The sequence below is a fragment of the Drosophila grimshawi genome, unplaced genomic scaffold, assembly GCF_018153295.1.
Source record: "Drosophila grimshawi isolate 15287-2541.00 unplaced genomic scaffold, ASM1815329v1 contig_1377, whole genome shotgun sequence".
NCBI lineage: Eukaryota > Metazoa > Arthropoda > Insecta > Diptera > Drosophilidae > Drosophila > Drosophila grimshawi.
The window spans coordinates 24,984,229-25,003,138 of NW_025062900.1; the positions used below are offsets into that span (position 1 = coordinate 24,984,229).

General features: G+C 39.4%; 1 protein-coding gene across 1 annotated transcript in view; it reads left to right on the forward strand.

Annotated features, from left to right (window-relative positions):
• The first annotated feature begins 7,226 nt into the window (after positions 1-7,226).
• Positions 7,227-18,910, forward strand: part of LOC6566919 (tyrosine-protein phosphatase Lar) — a 99,754-nt gene continuing 88,070 nt past the window's right edge. The window contains exon 1 of the mRNA XM_043214650.1: positions 7,227-7,329. Coding sequence (XP_043070585.1) covers positions 7,239-7,329 — 91 coding nt within the window. The 5' untranslated portion in view covers positions 7,227-7,238. The remainder of the gene's footprint in view (positions 7,330-18,910) is intronic.

Below are 18,910 nucleotides of genomic sequence, written 5' to 3' on the forward strand. Positions count from 1 at the left end.
GCTTATGCAATGCTCAAACTGAGAGTATTTCTTGTGGCAAATCCCCTCGACAAAAAAGTGGCTCAACAAAACGAAGCGATTTTCACAGCAATTGGCAAAGGGTGCAAAGGAGGGGGGTGGAGGGGGAGGGAAACTAACCCAAAATCAAAATCGCTTCTGTATTTTTTGTTGTTGTTGCTGGTGTTGCTTGTGTCCTGTTGTCCTGTTGTCCTGTGTCATTGTCCTGCTGCTGTTGGTCCTGGGTAATAGTGTCGTTTCCTTTATTTGTGCCCCCATTGACTTTTATGTTACCTTCTCCTTTTTTTTTCTTTTGCTATATTGTTGTTGCTGTTGCTGTTGCTCTCGACGCACACAATTGAAAATTCAATTGATTTACAAAATGAAGTTGCTTTTCTATGCGTGAATGTGCGTGTGTGTGTGCGTATTTTGTGTGTGTGTGAGTGTTTATTCCTTTTTTTTTTATCTATTTTCATTTTGGCTTTTACGAGCGGCACAACAATTTTGAGCTGTTCGCCGGGCTTTTGGCTTAAAGCGACGGTTAACAGCTTTGGCAGTTTGTAGTTAGGCAAGTGGTAGAGAGTTGAGTGACGAGGAGAGGGAGAGGGAGGCGGGAGGAGGCGTGTCGCAGCGATTGACGCCCGAAATTTCCTGCTTTTGTTTTGTGGACAGCGAATCTAGCAGCACGTTTGCGGCAAACTTCAACTGTCCACTTTATACGTGTGCCTGCCTGCCTCTCTCTGTGTGTGTGTGTGTGTGTGTTTCTGTGTTGCGGCCCAAATCGCTTTTGGCGCTGCGCTATGAGCTGTGATTTTTTGGGCTGCCTTTTTCTGTTGATTCCAAATTCTTGCCTCTTTTTTATATAGATATTTTTTTTTTTTTTGCTGGTCCTTGAATTGTTTGCGCTGGACATTGGGCTTAAGTTTTGTGCTCGGCCAAAGGGATGCGCTATAGATTGACACAGTTTGGATGTGCAGACAGCACAAGATGCTGTGAAAATGCCAAAACGTGAATTTCCCGGCTGTGAATTGTGTTTGTGTGTGTAACTCGAAACGAGAACTTGGCAAACAAAAACCAAGTGCAAAATCAAACTTGCGATGATTGATGTAACTTAAATTTCTTCGCTGAGTGCATTTCAAATGGTTCAATTCATATACATACATAGAATATATATATATAGATACAGATATACTCCTTATCGCAGCCAAAGTTGTTTTTTCCGTTTTTGTCATTCAACAAAAAAATGCTGTTTTAATTGGACATAAAATAAACTCGTTAGATTTTAACAGTTCTGATTATCTATAAAAGAGTTGGCAGAGCACATTAGCTGAGCGTAAATAATATATAAATATGTTTAGATATGATTATTCAATTATTTTTGTCTCAACAGTAAATGAATATAATTTTATTGCTGTCATTTGTTAATGGATTCATTTGTTGTCGATTTAATGCTGTGTGTTACTTAGGCTTAAATTGAAACCTGCATAAATGACACTTTTCTGTGTTTTCCCATCGAATTTGCATTATTTTTGTTACGCAATAGTCATTTTAGTTGACTCATTTCAATTATTCATCAAAGTTCTCACAAAAACCGCCCAAAAGTTTGCTTTCACTTTGTATTCGATCTCCGTGAAACGCTTCAAAGCCAGCAAAACTCGCACGCAACACAAAAAAAGTATGCAATGGATTTTTGATTACAAATCTGGGTTAAGAAGGGGCCAGGATTAGGGATGGAGGATGGGGGGATGCGGGCGTGGGTAGGTAAAAACCTTTAGTTGCCGCATTAAAACTGCAAATACTTTTGTCTTTGTCCTTTTTCATGTTCTTTGACAGCTGCCGTTGCTGCTATTATTTTGTGCTGGCGTTTTTTATTGTTAGGCATCCAGTGGCATCCTTTCACATCCTTTGGCCAACGACTGCCCCTTATTTTTGTAGCTGTAGCTACTACTACTTTTTGCAGCATTGATTGTTTGCAATAGAGATAATTTGCAGTTAAGCCAAGCAAAAGCAGCTCAGTTATGTCGTTTCAGTTTCAGTTTCAGTTTGTCGTATTAGCAACCAGATTAAAGACCCAAAGGACTTTATTCCTTCCTTTCTTCCTTCCATCTTACTGCATCTCAACTGTAAGCAACTGATGAAGTAGTAGTTCTTACAGTTGTCGACAGCCGACTCTTTTGACATGTCTAACATTTTTCAGCTTATTTGCTGCTGCTGGCTTTAAAAAATTGAAGACACTTACACACACACACACACAGAGTGTGACACACTCACAACGTTGCCTGAATCTCACTTATTGTGCCATTCTCTGCTTCACTACATTCATTTTCAACATTCTTCGTCTCATTTCGGGCATTCTCCCAGTCTCGCCCAAACACTTTGTTTAAGGAACTTTCCTCGTTTCGGTGTCAAGTGTTTTTATTAGACCCAAAGAGCAACACAAAAAAAAAATAACGCAAAAATACCAAAGAAAATATAGAAAAAACGGCGAAAAAATAAAGTGAAAAAATTGCAGCCATTGAGTCGACAGCTGGGAAAAGCAGCATCAACGACTGCTGGCTCAAACTCCTTAACCAACACTCCTCCCTCTCCCCTCCTAGAAACGCTCGCCTATTTTGACTATATATATACATATATATGTATTTGTGTGTGTGCTTTCTTTCATAAAAGCTGTTGCTTTTGCTTCTTTGGTTCGCTCTATGAAAACAAAATTTAAATGAACCTTTGATGCCATATTTTCTTCTAGAGACACTCATAACACGCATACGCCCTGTGTGGCAGCTTAAGCTTTACTGCTTGTCAACCTTAACCATTGGTGACATTTGTTTTATTGTCCTGTTAATGCTATTTATTATACATATATAGCGAGCGGTTGCTTTATCAGATGTCATTAGCCTAATTGACAGAAACAAAAGATAGAAAACGTTAGCAAGTTTTACCAAACAGTTCTCTTTTGACCAATTGTACAAATGTCAGTGGGCAAACTAAAATAAGAGCAATGAGAAAAGTTAAGAAATATCTTGTTATGTTCTTAAATTAATGCAGTTTACTTAATATATGCTTACGATCTTCTTTGAATTCATTAAAGCTGTTAAGCATTTTGAGGTCGCAGGGAAAAGATGGTCGCCTCCAATCAGACATACTAAAATAATAAGTGTTCTCTTAAAGGTATCGAGGCAGCTTTGTTTCCCATATCATATCCATTTCTAAAGATTCAAAACAAATATTAACTAACGCTTTTTAACTAATATACAAATCAAGTTGCTCTTAATATAAGATTTCCTGGGATTCGATTAAAAGCTTTTCTGTCTTAGTCTTTTTTTTTTCTGATTATACAAATCTTTAGTATTGATTTTAGCTAGAGAATTTAAGCGCGATATTTGTGTCTGTTTTGTGTTAACATCTTCCTGATTGGCATGGGTACTTTTCTGCAATTATCACAATTACGACTCTATCTGTCTTCATTGATTAGTTCAATTTGGTTTTCTAGAATTCTTATTTTTGCTTCAAGACTTTGGACCATTAATTCCTTTGACTGATTTGAGGCAGTGTATTTAAGCAGCGTTGCCACATTGCTTAAATGCACTGCTCACTTCGCTGATGCGATTGAGAAACTTACAGAATTGAGTAATCCGCACACCTATGAAACAAATTTCAAGTCAAATGTGAAATTTCTGCATTTCCGGATTTATGATTTATTATCTGGCAAACAATTCAAATCGTGCAAATATCGATTTTTAATTATTAAATGGTGCATTTGTCATGCAATGTTCTTATTGATCGATCAGTGCATATATCAGCGATGCAGAAAGCCACTTTTTTTGTTGCACAATAAATTAATTTTCCTCACTCTATTTATATATCAAAATATAGAACAAAATCAAGACTTGGGCACAGGGTATTTCGTAGTCGTTCTCTTGCGAACAGCACATTCTTCGCTGAGATAAGTTTTACTCATAAGGTAGTATTTCACTAGCAAAATTTGATTCAATTTGCAATTTACTACTCTGTCTGGCTGTCGATATCGAAATGGTACAGTAGACACTCCATAAATTGTGCATATCTCTCATCAAACGCTGTCAATTATCGACTGCCAATGATTAGCAGCTTTGTGTTTTGCCTCAAGGCAATCGTTGATCTACCGCTTTGACTTGTGTTGAAAGCACCTATTATGCAAGCGCCTTTGTTTATATATAAGTATGTATATATATATATATATATATATGTATGTGTATATTTATGTGCTGCATTTGCAATTTGTGGCCTTTATTTTTATCTGCGCTCGATAATGACAAGCTGTGTGGCATAAAAGCCATTAAATCAACGGGGAACGCGACCAGCCGGCTCAACCAGAGGCACTTCAAGCTGCTGCCGGCTCTTTTGCACGAGTCATTGTGGGCGGCTGATCGGCCACGCCCCCATAGTAGCGGTTTTTTCTGCTTCTTCTCTGATGTTGTTTTTGTTGACGTTTTGCAATTGGTGTTGAAAACTTCAGTGAAAATTGGGTAATACGCTCAACATTGACGACGACTGCAGTAAGCATTAAATGTTTTCCTCTCTCTTTCTTTCTCACTCTCGCTCTCTCTCTCCCCCTCTTTTTTGGGGCTCGTTCTTGCTGCATAGCTTGTTCGTGCCTGTGCTTACATCAAAAGTGCCAAGGCAACAAATAAAAAAAAATCCAATTATTTTAAAACTTTTGACAACTGCAACAACAACAAGAGCAGCAACAACAGCAAGAACTCAAGCGGGCAACAAAGCAAACGCTATGAAAACAATAAGAAAAGCAAAAAACAAAAAGCAAAAATACAAAAAACGAGTTGCCAACCATTATAACTTCACTTGAAAAGTTTAATTGATTTTTACAAGTGCATATAGAGCATAAAGCTTACATACATGTGTATGTGTATATGTATTGTTATATGTGGACTTGGACACGCCCACCTGCGGCTACGGCCTGTTTTCCGACTGCAGCTAACTTGTTTTTATGCCGCTAAGTGGGCAGCTCCAATCCCTATAGCCCCTTCTCTCTCTCTCTCTCTCTCTCTCTCTCGCTCTCCCTCCCGTTCTCCGTCTCTGGCGCTGCCTACAAGCCGATGTAAACAAAGCGGGTGCCGAGCTAAAAACAACAGTAAAAAATTAAGAAAAAAAGAAGTAACCGTAAAAAGCGAAATCAAAAGTAACAAAGCTCATGCAATTGCGCAGTGACTTTGTATTTACCTTTTGGCAGGGCTGCCAACCTGTCTGTCTGTCCCCCACCCCCCGTCCCTACGTCCGTTCAATTTGTGTGAGTTAAAAAGAGGAGCAAATGGAAAACAAAAAAAAACCAAAAAAAAAGATTTCCAAGCAGTTGGAGAAGTTGCAGTTTCGAGTTGCCAACTTGGAGGCATTTTTAGCTGAATTTAATTGCCAGCAGTTGTTAAAAAGACTTGTTCTTGTTCTTCTCGTTTGTTGGCTGTGCCTCTTCTTCCTCTTCCCATAGTTCAGGCCACCCCGGCTGAGGTGATTTAATGATTGGCTTTTGACTTACCTTTCACATTGCTTTCATGGTGCTCTTTGCTAGTTTTGCGTGATTTTCGTGTGATTAACTAAATTGAGTGCAGCAAATTGGTCTGCTCACATTCACATATCTGGCTTATATATGCAGTACGAGTTCCAGTTCTTTTACACTTCTAGACACTAACTATATTTAAATGTTTATTTTCGCCGCCATTAAACGAAATTGCGGTAACTTTTAACTCTCTCACCCACAAGGCACAACAACAATTAGTGTTTTATAACTTTTTCAAATGCTTTAAGCATAAAATATGCTAAGTTTTAGCCAATCTAGCTTACCTTTGCTAGTTCTTGCATTTTAACAAGTCGTTTTAGCCGTCAAATTTCTGTATATTTTAACTCTCTCCCCAGAGCACAATTATTTTTTGTACAACTTTTTCAAATGCTTTAAGCATAATAATATTTATAGTTTGGCCTCGAACATCTTTTGGTTTTCGGATTAAAATGTTTCATAGATTTGAATTTGCACCAAACCGCAGAAAAAATAAAGAAAAAAATAAAAAATAAATAAAATAAACACACAAAGGTCTGTTCTTTTGTATTGACTGCATGTCCTTTGACTGTGAAAGGATAACGGATATATTTGCCACACAACATTTCACTCTCTCTTTTTGCAGGCGACAGGCAAACGTATTAAATGACAACAGAAGCAAAAAGAAAAATATATCAAATATAAATCAATAAAAATAAACAAATAGAAAAAAAAAACAAAGAATATAAAACTGCATATCTTTATATATACATATATTTATATTGGTTAAGAGCTCATTTTTAAGTATTAAGTTCAACTTGTAAGCAGGTAAATTCTGTCGTATAGTAACAACAGATTCCCTCCACATGGCAACAACGTTAACGATGATCCTGATGTCATATCCGAAACAACAACAACAACACCAACAACATCAACTGGAACCACAATGTCAACAAATGCTATAACAACAAAAACAACAACGACAACGCCAACAATGCGTAAACAACGCGAACAACAAATGAAACGATGGGCGTGACACATGCACTGAACGCATCAAATATGTTGTATTACTTACTAATCAATTGACGCCATATCATGCCAATAATAATGATGATGACATCGCATTTGCTAACACATCTTGTTATATCCGATGATTTTCGGCTTGCGAAAATGTATTTAACAAACGATTGAATCAACCATTTTCAACGCGTTATCAACGAAAACGTTCATAAAACTAAATGCTATAAAAATATATACAAACAAACAAACATACAATACACTCACTTACACACTCACACACACACACACACACAAACACACACACACAAACACACACACACATACACACACGACCACTTTCTGCTACAACACTTTACCCAAACGAAACTCTTTGCCTCTCCTCTAACACACATACACAGCGCGTGCAGCGTTGCGTATACGTCGATCGCCACTCTTAAGATAGACAGAGCGACAGAGAGAGAGAGAGAGCGAGAGAGCGCTCGAGAGCATCAGCAAAGAGAGTAAGTCTGATCCAGCGCAGAGGGAGACAGAGAAAGAGAGAGAGAGAGCGCGCACGCAATTGCATATTAGATTGGATTGTTGTCTCTCAATTGGCATCCAGCTAAAAACATCATCATTTCTCCCCCAACACCAAAACTCGAACACCAATCACGACCCACGACTCTCTCCTCGCTCTATATACATACATATTAAAAAAATAATGGGTTTGCAGATGGCAGCCACTTTTGTTGCAGCCAACTTCCTTGTAACGTTGTTGCTTATCTGGACACCAGCGCCCGTCGATGCAGTCCGTGAGTACCAAGAAACATGAAACTAGATTACAAAATATAATACCATTATGTAATTTCCATCTGATAAATATGCGCATTTTTTATTGTGTGCAACTTGCGACGCGTTGCACTTGGCAACTTATGCTAAGTTTGAAGTCCACTGGGTGTTACTAAGTTAAGTTTAATTAAGTTTCGATTAAGTCATGACACTTGAGTTGATTAACTTGTCGAGACTTTCAGTTAAGTTGAGTTGAAACAGTTTGTGGCCATTCCAATTAGTTAGGACAACTTAAATCAGGACACCTTAAACTGTGGACGTTTTAATTAAAACTATAGTTTATCTTGAGACACGAATTCAATTAGTAAAGACCCAAACTATCGCAAACTTAATCAAGTGAAGCCAAATTATTGATGCCACACCGCTTCCAGATCTTAAGTATAATAATTTGAAAGCATTACGTGGCAGAAAATGTGTGGCTTAAGTCAACATGCAACATTCCAGGAACTTTAAGTTGTTGCCAAGCTCAAAGTAATAATCCACATTCCAGTTCGCAATATTCGAAATTTAATATTTGCCAATTACACAAGCGACAATCATCGTTGTTGTAACATATTTAATTCTATAATTACTTGCCGTACTTGCATGTGTGTGTGAGTCTGTGAGTGTGTGTTTAAAAGGAGGCGGAGACTTATCTTAAAATGATGTAGGCTTGTATGCACCGCCGGCACATGTCGGCAATTAATGTGAAACTTATGTTCGACCAATTAATTGGCAATTGAGGCAGCTTTATCAGCCATTCAAATACCTGACTTTTTGGCTCAATCAACCGAAAGTTGTAAATTCAAATTGCTTTTCCAAAGCCTCCCCCTACTAGCAAAAACACATTTGTAATAGTGTGTGTATGCGTGTGTTTGTGTGTGTGTGTGTGTGTGGAGAGTAAGTGAGATTGAAACAACTTTTTGGAGTCATATTTCATCAGTCAGCGAATGTATGTGTTTGGTGGGTGTCTGCTGGCTGTTGCAGGGTGGGTGGTGGTTGGGGTGTACTAGTTTTTCGTCAGCTTATGGCTTAAAGGGGCGCAAAACTTTTGCTATATGTTAATTATGGCGCTGCATTTATTTGAGGCTTAATATAGCATGTCGTATTCGTATAGTTTGCCAGTTGCCAGTTACCAGTTCTGGTTTGGGGCTGAGGTTTTTAGCTTGCCAGCGATTTGTCCGCTGTGCGGGGTGCGGAGTGCGGAGCTGGTAGTAAGGAGCGTTTTTGGTTTGGATGTAGCAATAGGTACCTACTTTACTGTCGCTGTCTAAGCGAAAACTTTTCAAATTATCGTAGCATCAACTTTTTCTGCGCCCTTCTCGTCATCGAGAAAGTGAGACAGAGAGAGAGGGATAGAGAGAGAAAGAGAGCGATGAAATATTTGGTGGGATACATGCTGTTTGAGATTTGGCTGGAGTTGCGGCAAATTAATTAAAACTTGTTGCAAAAAAAAAAAAAAATGCCAAAAGAAGGTAATAGAAGTAAAACCAAAATGAGTTGCTGATATTTGAGTTGCGTTTCGCAATAAAACAATAGTTGCGGTGATATTAAGGGGGGGTGCGAAGTGGTTAAGGCTTCATTTTAAGCGGGCCAATTGCCAGGCGTTGAGCTGCTTTTGTGTCATAATTTCAACAAACGACAAATTAGGCGGCAAATGTTTCCGACGAGGGTGGTTGGGGTGGTGGGAGGGCGGTGTCAAAAAAGCATTTACATGGAATGCACACGGCAGTTTTGCATATGTTTTGCAGCTGTAACTCCAAACCCCTCCAAATGATGTTGTCTAACGGTTTGTCGCTCTGTCAACGCCGAGAGCCAATCGAAGAAGGGTTGGCTGAGGAGGGGGGTGGGGCTTGAAAGCCGCAGCCCGCAACGAGTTGTACAAACATTTCACGCGGCAAAGTGCCGCATAAATTTCAATTTAATGGTTCATACAAGTCCGAGCACACACACACACACACACACACACAAATGCAGACACTCATGCATGAATGTACATGTAGAGTACAAAAAGAGGTACGACAAAACTGAACAAAAAAAAATAAACAAAAAAGAATAAAGAAAAACACTTCGCTGCCGTCCGACAGGATGTGCAATGTTTGCTTTTTGCCGTTGCTGCTGTTTCGTTTTTGTGTCCAATGTCCAGCCGCTTGTTTATTAGCCCAATGCAATGAAGCAGCCGTCTAAAAGGTGCGACCAGCAGCAGCAACAACTTCAACAACTCCACCAACAGCAACGATAACAGCAAAAGCTTCCGATATGCAAAATATCGCTAGATTGACTCCACTTTCAAAGCTTGGTTCTGTTTTAAAATAATTGCTCTTAAGCTAAAAATATAATCTAACATTTTTTATTTATGTTCAAAATATTGATATGTTAAAAAAAATAGTGTCAACTTTTTCGTAAAGCTTTGGCTTTATAATAAATAACTATTTTTACAAAATTCATTTTCTTTTTAATTAGACTTAATTAATTAACATTAACGATAATTAAAATAGCAAAAATATTCTCGCTCACTTTTCTATTGTCGAAATTTTTGGAAGGATATAGAATTAGATATATATATATATATATGGATATAGAAATTTAGAAATACTATAATGCTTTTCAAAAATGATGTGCATTTGGACCGCACTTCACTTGGCTTGTTTCGCGATGATAAGCGCAATGTTTATAAGATGGAGTGTTATTTCCCCAATTTCAACATAAATTGCGTACACTTTTCAGAATTCACATCTTTCAGTGTTCAGGGCGTTGCGTAATAAGCGAATGAGAAGGCGAAAGTATTTATTTATGCGGTCATTTTGGTTGCTACTGCTGTCATTTTCAATTGTCAGCGATGCGCGCAGATAAATGTTGATTTATATGACCCCGGCCCCGGAGGTCCTGGGACATTAATGTGTTGACATTTCGGAGGGAATGAGCGCCGAAAAACTAACAGCTTTTTGCTGTAGCCATCAGTAGACAGACTGGAGCAGTTGTAATGAAAAGTAATAATATTAAATTAACAGAACTCTCAGGAATTGTATCCAGTTTGGTCCAGATAGTGGCGGGGAAGGGGCTGCGGTGTTTTGCTCCCTGCAAATGGTCCTGGGAATGCGGCCTGTTTCCACTATTATTTGCTCTCAGGCTAGGCCGGTCGCAGTAACATCTTATTTATGGTCTCGTTTCTCGTAAAAATTTGTTATTTAGATTTATGGCGCTTTGCTCTTTGTTGTTGCCACATTTATTTATCTGCGTTTTTTCTCCTCCTGTTATTGTTGTTGCTGTTGTTGATGCCACTGAAATTTTAGAGCCACTTTGCTTGGTCACTTTGGCATGGCAACAAAAAAAAAAAGAACAAAAAAGAAACAAACAAAAAAAGTGTGATAAATGCCGAAACATTATTATTGTTAAGCATTCGGGGCAGTTAAGAGTGCGTTCAAGTACTTCTTATATGAGCATGTTTACTAATCTAATGATATGCGGCATTAATAAAAACGCATTCGCATTTGGGCTCCTCATTTGCTTAACTGTCAGTACGCCCGAATGGGCCAATATAGATGGGCGTCGCCTTGAATCTTGCTCTAAAGTTGAGCAGTCATCATTCACAACCACTTATATAAGTTCTTTATAAATCAAACTGATGTCTATTTGTACATTTTGCTAGGGACTTGGAAACCTTGACTTTGAATATGTAAATCGGATTGGCAACTGCTCTGTCGCCGGCAACTCACTGATTATTTCGAATTTATATTCATAGCAGATATTATTAACTTATATATGCGTCATATAGCTAAAGATTTAATGACAACACACTTATAAAACCATATTAAAATATATTTTTGTGGCAGCAAGTGAGACTATGGGGCATACTGTAAGTTTCTCAATCGTTTAAGCATTGTCAAAGTGAACTGTATTAAATACTGTCTAAAACAATGCAAAGATTCTCATTTTATTTTTTTTATATTCATTTTAAGAAATATATATCTTTTGAATACATAAGTGGAAACATCAATAAGTTAATATCTGTTCACAATAAATAATTGTTCGTTGTGTTTAAAAGAACAAACACTTGGTAAAATTATTATTATTATTATTAGGGGGGAAGCTGCACCGCGACCTATTTGATCTATTGTGCCCCCCTTTTGAGCCTATAGCTCTTCCATCAGCCCCAACTCCCTTACGAACGTGAGGATCTTTGTTGGGTTGAGGTCTACTATGTCTTTGTAATTCAAAACATGCGCCCCTAGGATGCTGCTTCTTCTTCTAATTAAGGCGACACATTCTACCAGGATGTGTATCGAGGATTCCTCCTCTCTTTCACAAAACCTGCAGAGATCGCTACTATATATACCCAATTTTGTCAGGTGACTCCTTAGTCTACAGTGTCCTGTCAATAGACCGGTAAGTATCCTAAGGTTGTTCTTTCCCATGGTTATAATCTGTTTAAAACGTACAAGATTATAACCACCAAGGAGGCATCTGGCTTGTCGGAGTCCTACTGCCTCTGACCAGCTCTGATGCCGTCTCTGTCTCTCCTCGTTTCTAAGTTCCAGTCGTATAGTGTGTCTCCCTATGCCACAATACGGTTCTGGTCCTGTTAGGGGCCTTTCTGCCCCCATTCTTGCTTGCTTGTCAGCCGCCTCGTTTCCCGCTATGTCCCTGTGACCCGGGACCCATCGTAGGGTGAGCCTGTTGTGAGTCCCGAGCAGGTCTAGCTTTGAACGAACTTCATGGACTACCTTCGATGTTATCTTAGTCCCCATTATAGCTTTCAATGCTGCTTGACTATCGGATAGGATGGATATATCCGTATTCCGATAGTTACGTTCTATGTTGATGTCCGCACATCTCCCTATCGCACACACCTCAGCCTGAAATATGCTGGTGTGCGTTCCCAGGGATTCATGGTAAAATACCCGAGGACCCACCACTCCAAGGCCGGTGCCCTGATTCGTGAGTGATCCATCGGTGTACCATTTTATGGTGTGCGGTTTCATGGGATGGACTTCATCCAGAGTTGTCCATTCCCTTTTACTACTCATACGAACTGTGAAATTTCGCTCGAATATGTATTCGGCTGCCATTTCGTCCCTAGGTTGCGTCAGTAGGGGTAGTTCGTTTAAAAGGAGTTGGGCATCCTTGTGGCTTAGGATATGGTTGCCCCCAACTCCTTCTGCTGATATCCTGAGAAGCGTAGCTTTCTGCTTGAGCCTTATGATATGGTGGAGTGGTGTGAGCTCCATTAAGGCTTCAAGGGCCATTGTAGGGCAGGTGCGCATAGCTCCTGTCATACATACGCAGGCCATTCTGGTAAAATATCAATATGTATGTTTCAATATGTGAAGTGAAGTGAAGAATATATTAAATCCTTCCTTAAATATGCTCTACAGAAATTAATACTGATTCACTTATAAAACTTCAACTGATGCTTTAAGTTGAATGATTCACTAATCTGAGTGAAAAGTCACCGAATACCGAATGACATTATGCAAATATTGACTGCTTGTCTTTTAAGTGCTACAAATTGTGGCAACGCAGTGAGCTGCACACATTTTGCGTTAAAGCCACTTGCTGCCAGTTTAATTAGAAAAAGTGTTAATTTAATGCTTCGCTGGTTCGCCTTGCTTTTCTTCAATTGAGTCTCCGAACCGGCATGGCATTTGTGTGCCTCTGTGTGAGTGCTTGCCACTTTTGTCTATTTGTTTGTTTCCACCTAAACGAGCTGACGCCCAAAAAAGTATGCCACACGAAGCACACACACATGCACACACACTCACACGGACACAGGAACACACAATGTGCTGGCCGACGCCATATGTCCGTGTCATATTTTGCTTGTAGCGAACAAATTTCGACAGTGGCCGGCAAAAAAAATTCCTTAAAAATAGAAATGAAAACAACGAGTGCTTAACGAGTGAGCTGAACAGCAGAATACCCTGATAATATAAAATCTACCTTAGAAATAGTAAGTTCTTAAAGTTATAGAAGAATACCCTGTAATTAAATACAAAAATTATACAATGCGACTTTAAAGAACATATTGAGAAAGTTAGGCCAGTGAACTAGTTCATGTGTGCGAACTTAAAGGTTCCATACAATCTTTGCTCTATGGAAACGTTTATTTCGTTCTGCCAAGCAATCGTGAAACAATCCACAATTTTATACTTTTATATGGCAATTGTATTGTTTTGTCTAATACAATAGTTGTTTGCAGAAAGGGTGAGTGCTGTGTCATGAAATTGTGACTTTGGTTCATCAAATTGTTGCCGCATGACCTTTTTTACACAACAACATTTACAGGGCAGCAGGGGGAAATCCGAGCGCAGTTTTCATTTAAAAAGCGAAAACTTTGAGTGCGCTCGTTCGTTTTGGCAAGCCAGTGAGTATAAGTGTGTGTATGTGTGTGAAAGTTAAATGATTCATGACTCATGACTCACATATATATATATGTGTGTGTGTGTGTGTGCGTGTGTGTGTTTTTGCCATGGCGAAAACAGCTTAACTCGTAATTTTTGGAGCGGTACGTGCAAATAAGGCCACTGAGGCCGCCATCGGTCGCCGTTTAGCGGGTCGCATCCCCCACCGGGCTCCCTTCGTCTGCCTCTCACTCGGCGAAACAATTTTGAGTGCATTTTATTGTAGTAGTTTGTAGATTGTTGTAGTTGCATGAATATTGCAGCTGATGAGCAACAGCAACAGCAACAGCAGCAGCTGCAGCAGCCCCCACCTGCCACCCATCCGCCTCCCCTTGCCATCATCGGCTTGGGCAAGGGTCAAAAGTTTTAATTAATGTTTATGGCTGCACTGCGGCGACTCGGAAGCCCCTTTAAGTACAATTTATTTATTTTTGTTAGGATCCAGCGTTATGGCTAAGACGGCACCGAAACGGCCGTCTTTGCCTTCGTTTTCGTCCTTACCTCCAAAAAGCAGACAACGCGTTTTTTAATTAATTTGTTTGGCCCTTTTGCCACAAATTCGGTATTTTTTTTTTCCGTGGGCTATTTTTATTTTCGGTTTGTGGGGCGATGGGTAGGGATTGGGGTAGGGGTGGGCATCTTATATTAATCAATTAAGGTGTGCGCGCAACAATAAGTACATGAAATTTTAATTGCATTCCTTTGGCCAAGCGTCCAGACAGTTGTTTTTGTTTTTTGTGTTTTTTTTTTTTTGTAGACATGTGCGTGACAATAAATTTCATTTATTTCGTTTTTCCTGACAACGTTTACGGGGCGCGGTTAATTTTTTTTTTTGGGAACTTTGGCAATCGTTTTGGAGTTGTACATAATTCATTTCTACGTTTAATGGATTCCTCATTTTTATTATTAGTGGGTAGGGGTATAAGTAACTAGCTTTTTATGTGGAAGGTGCCACAATGCTGAAGTAGCCTTGGCAGAAATATTGAATTTCATTTATTAATACAAGGTAGAGCTGTAAACAGTCTGAGTTGAAGTTAAGATGATTAAAACGCAAGTAGAATTCACTTTATTTTATTTTTAATAATATATATATAATAATAATGATAAAATTAAATTTTATACTTGTGCCATTGTGAAGCTAAATCAATAATATATTTATGAGAAAACAGCGTTCTACAGAAACCCAAAAATTGTCCGCTTGAAACTCTTTCACTTTCAACACGCCATATACCATAATCTATATATATACCATATGTTCATTTCAAAAATTGCCAAACTGCTTGACTCTCTCGCTCTCTCTCTCTCTGTCTCTCTCTTTCTTGCCCCTTCACGCTGTGGTCCTTTGCATGCATGCGTGTGTGTTTATTTTTTTGGTGTGGTTTTTGTTGGCGCTGTTGTTGTTGTTTTTGGCGGTTTTCGTTTTGGGGGCACGCAGGGGAATAATTACAAAATTTATGAGCACGCCAATGGGCGTGGCTTCATAATTGTCAATTGATGGAGAACAGCGGGTCGCAGCGGGGGTTGCCTCATAAAACTGAAGTTGTTTGCCAGCCAACAGACGCGTTCCCATTCTCGTTGTGGTTGTTGTTGAAAGTTGTTGCTGCTGCTGCTGCTGCTGCTGCTGGTTGCTGTTCGTTTCCGTTCGCATGTCGTGTGTGCACACGCCAAGGGGTTAAGGTTCAAGCGGCACGTGCTGCTGCCTCAGCGTTGAAGGGGGCCACCGCTAACAAATCAGGCAAATCGGGCTTTAATATAATGCGCATTTTAATGTCATTATTTCTGTGTGTGTGTTCTTTTTTTTATTATTTATTTTTGTTTGTTTTTTTCTGTGTAAAATGCGACTTCAACTAGCAAAGAAAAAAGCAAAAGTGCAAAAGACGTCGACAAAGCTGGGAATGCAAATTGCGTGCATAAAAAGCAACATAAAATAGTTGGTTAACAGGGGGTCGTCGAGGAGAGAAGTAGCTGTGTGCAGAGAAAGCATAGCATGAAACTAGACTGAGAACGAGAAATGCCGTCCGCAAAGTGGGCTATTTTTGTATGGCAAAGAGAACAAAAAAATAGAGTAAAAAATACACAACAGCAGCAGAGCAGCAACAAGAGCCAAGGCCCCCCGCATCACACTCCCCTCACACCTATTCCCTGCCTCTCTGCTGCAGTCAGACAAAGCGAGGGCATTGTCGCTTTTGTGTTGCATAGTTGACATTGTTGGATTTCCACAAAGGTGTAGCCCCAGCGCCAGGCAACAGGCAGCACTCGTAGATAGGTAATGGAGGGGGGGCAGAAGTGCAAAAGTGGATGGGAAGGCAGCTGTTAGACCAGACCACAAACATTCGCACACTCGCAGACACACCCATGGAGATTGCAGCACATTTGATTTGGTTTTTGCCTTAGTGCGACACTCGTATTTGCTTTAGGTATGCGTACTTCTCACTCTCCCTCTGTCTCTCTCTTTCTATCTGTGTGTGTGTGTGCAACAATAGCGCTTTTAGATACTTCTGACTGTTCATCTTCACACCTCATTGGCCGCCAGGTGGCGCCACTTTGGCACTTGCAAGGCAAGGTGAATCCAACAGAAAGTTTGTTTTCGCTACTCGTCCCTTGCTTCTCTTCCACACCTCTCCTTGGTTTCATCTGCATCTCCATTTAATATCTCTTTGTTGGCATATTTGCTTTAGCTGCATTTTGTACTTTGAGCCAGCCAAGTAAACTGTTTTAAAGCCATATATTCGCATATATATTTATTTTACTCGATCTATTCAAGAATTGTGTAAGCACTTTGAAGAAACTAAAGCTCAGCAAAGTAAGCCAAATTTGTCGAAGATTGGTAGAAATAAACTAAAATGAATTATAATTAATTACGTAAATGAAATATGGAATATATAAAAAGAAAGTAACTAAAAAGTTGAGCAAGAGACAAGGAAAACAAGATATTAAATATTTTTTTGGTTTTTATATTATAAACCAGAATTTTATAAGTTATTGTGCAGCATACTGCATACTGTTATTTGTTATCAAGTCAGAGCTCATTCCGTTAAAGAATTCAATTGTTATTGTTATTGTTATCGACAAGTTTCAATATTTTCTTGTTAGCACTCTGAAAAGAACTCAATTTGAAACTTTCGCCTACATTGTCTGTGTGCTATAAACTAATAAACTATCGAAAGTCAACTATGCTTCACATATTGTTTATTTTAGGCTTCATTTTTATTTCACTTATTTTCTATATATATATTGGGCTTCAACAAATGTTGTTGTTATGAAGCGTTTTCCAACATTTTGCTGCCATGCACACGAATTGGGGACAAGTTTATTTTTTGTCAGTTCCACTTCGCAGTCATGTGACCAGCACTTAAACTACACTTCTCAGCACCACCATCACCACCACCACCACCACCCACACCTCGCCATTCATTCTGTTGGCTTGCATTTTGTGTTTGATGCTCTAACTAAGTACTTGACTGTGGTAGGGAATGGGGCACTGGGAGACCACCAGCTCATCATCTTGTGTTTTTCTACAGACTGCGCCCATGATGCAAACTTTCCAATTGTTAAAACTTTGCACTTGAGCGATTTTTGTGTAGCATATTTTTTGGCATATTTGCGCGCTCGCATGTACCAAGCACTTTGTAAAGAAAACTTTTCAATGTGGTAAACACGGGCACACTCACACATTTAAACATACATGGTCACACACATATATTCACACTGCTGCACATACTCGCCGCATATTGCCGCAGACACAACTATTAAAAGCCAGGAGCAGTAGCAGCAGCAGCCAAAAGGAAAAATGCATAAATAATGTAGACAGGGTAAAGCAAGGCTGGCAAGCAAAATCAAAAAAAAAAAGAAAAGAAAAGTAAAAGGAAGAAGAAGACAACAAGAAATATGAGCTGGCAAATTGTGTAAATATCGAATATTTAATGCCCTAACGGAAGTGCTGGCAGGGCAGTCGTTGGCCAATGTGCAATTGCTTTGCTTTTTGATTTGTTGTGTGCCAAAGCCAGCTGAGAATTGGATATGAAGTTGATTTACTTGGATAGTCTAAAAGCTTTCATTTCATCGAAATTGATTTTGTATTGAATTATAAATGCTAAAACAAAAAAGCTAAGATTAATTCGAACTTTATTGCTTAGTTGAGGTCTGAGCTATCAGTTGATTATTCTTCTATGCTATAATTTGTTTGAAGAAATTGTTAAGCTATTCGTTTGACTGCGAGTTGAATTATGCGAAGAATTATGAATAATATTGATTTATGTACTATGTAATAGGCTTGAATTACCAATAAATTCTTAGATTGTATTCCAATATCTAAACTATTTTCTTAATATGTTTCCATCTTGTATTCCATTATTTGCTCAGCTCTCCTTTGTGCTTTTTTGTATAGCTGATATGCCCCATGAACGCCACAAAAGGAATACAAGAGAGCAACAAAGTAAAAAAAAGGACACCGCCTGTGTCAGTTGACAGTTTTTCTTTTCTGGCTGGCACAAGTTCTTTTCCACACATTATGAAAAACTTTCTTCTAACGCGCACTGATAAATCCTGCCAGCCATGCCCACAACCACCCTACCCCTCTACACACAAGTTGTGTGTGTGTGTGTGGGTGTGGGTGTGTGTTTGCGCCTAAGTCAACACCAACAAGCGAGCAGCCAAGCAGCGAGTACATTAGGCAAATACTTTGAAAATGGTTTCCAGCTTGCCCGAGTGGGTTGGTGGGTCAATTTCTTTCCCCCTTTTTTTTGGGCTGCGCGTTGGGTTTGCGTGTTCGCTGCGCATTTTGAGTTACCTGCGCCAAGTTGTTCGCTGTCATGTTACGGCAATTTTACGCCCTCGCCATTTCAGGGGCAGCTTTAGCAGCGACGCGAAAGTTGACGACCTGGCGACACAGCAGATTGCGACTACAATGTTTAAATGTCAAAGCAATTCAAAATTTTTAGCTCTTTAGCAGCACTTTTTTTCGCAGCCAGCATTTTTCCAGCATTTTTGCAACGTTTTTCCATATTATGCAGCGAGGCGTGCGTGTGCCTCAGCTTATGCAGCAGTTTAATGCTCGTTGCTTATAGCTGGCAGACCAACTGCAATTCCCCAATCCCCCAATCCCCGGCCACCCTCCCCATCCTCCTCCCCGCCCAGTATCCACTGTTAGCCACGCTTGCCTTCG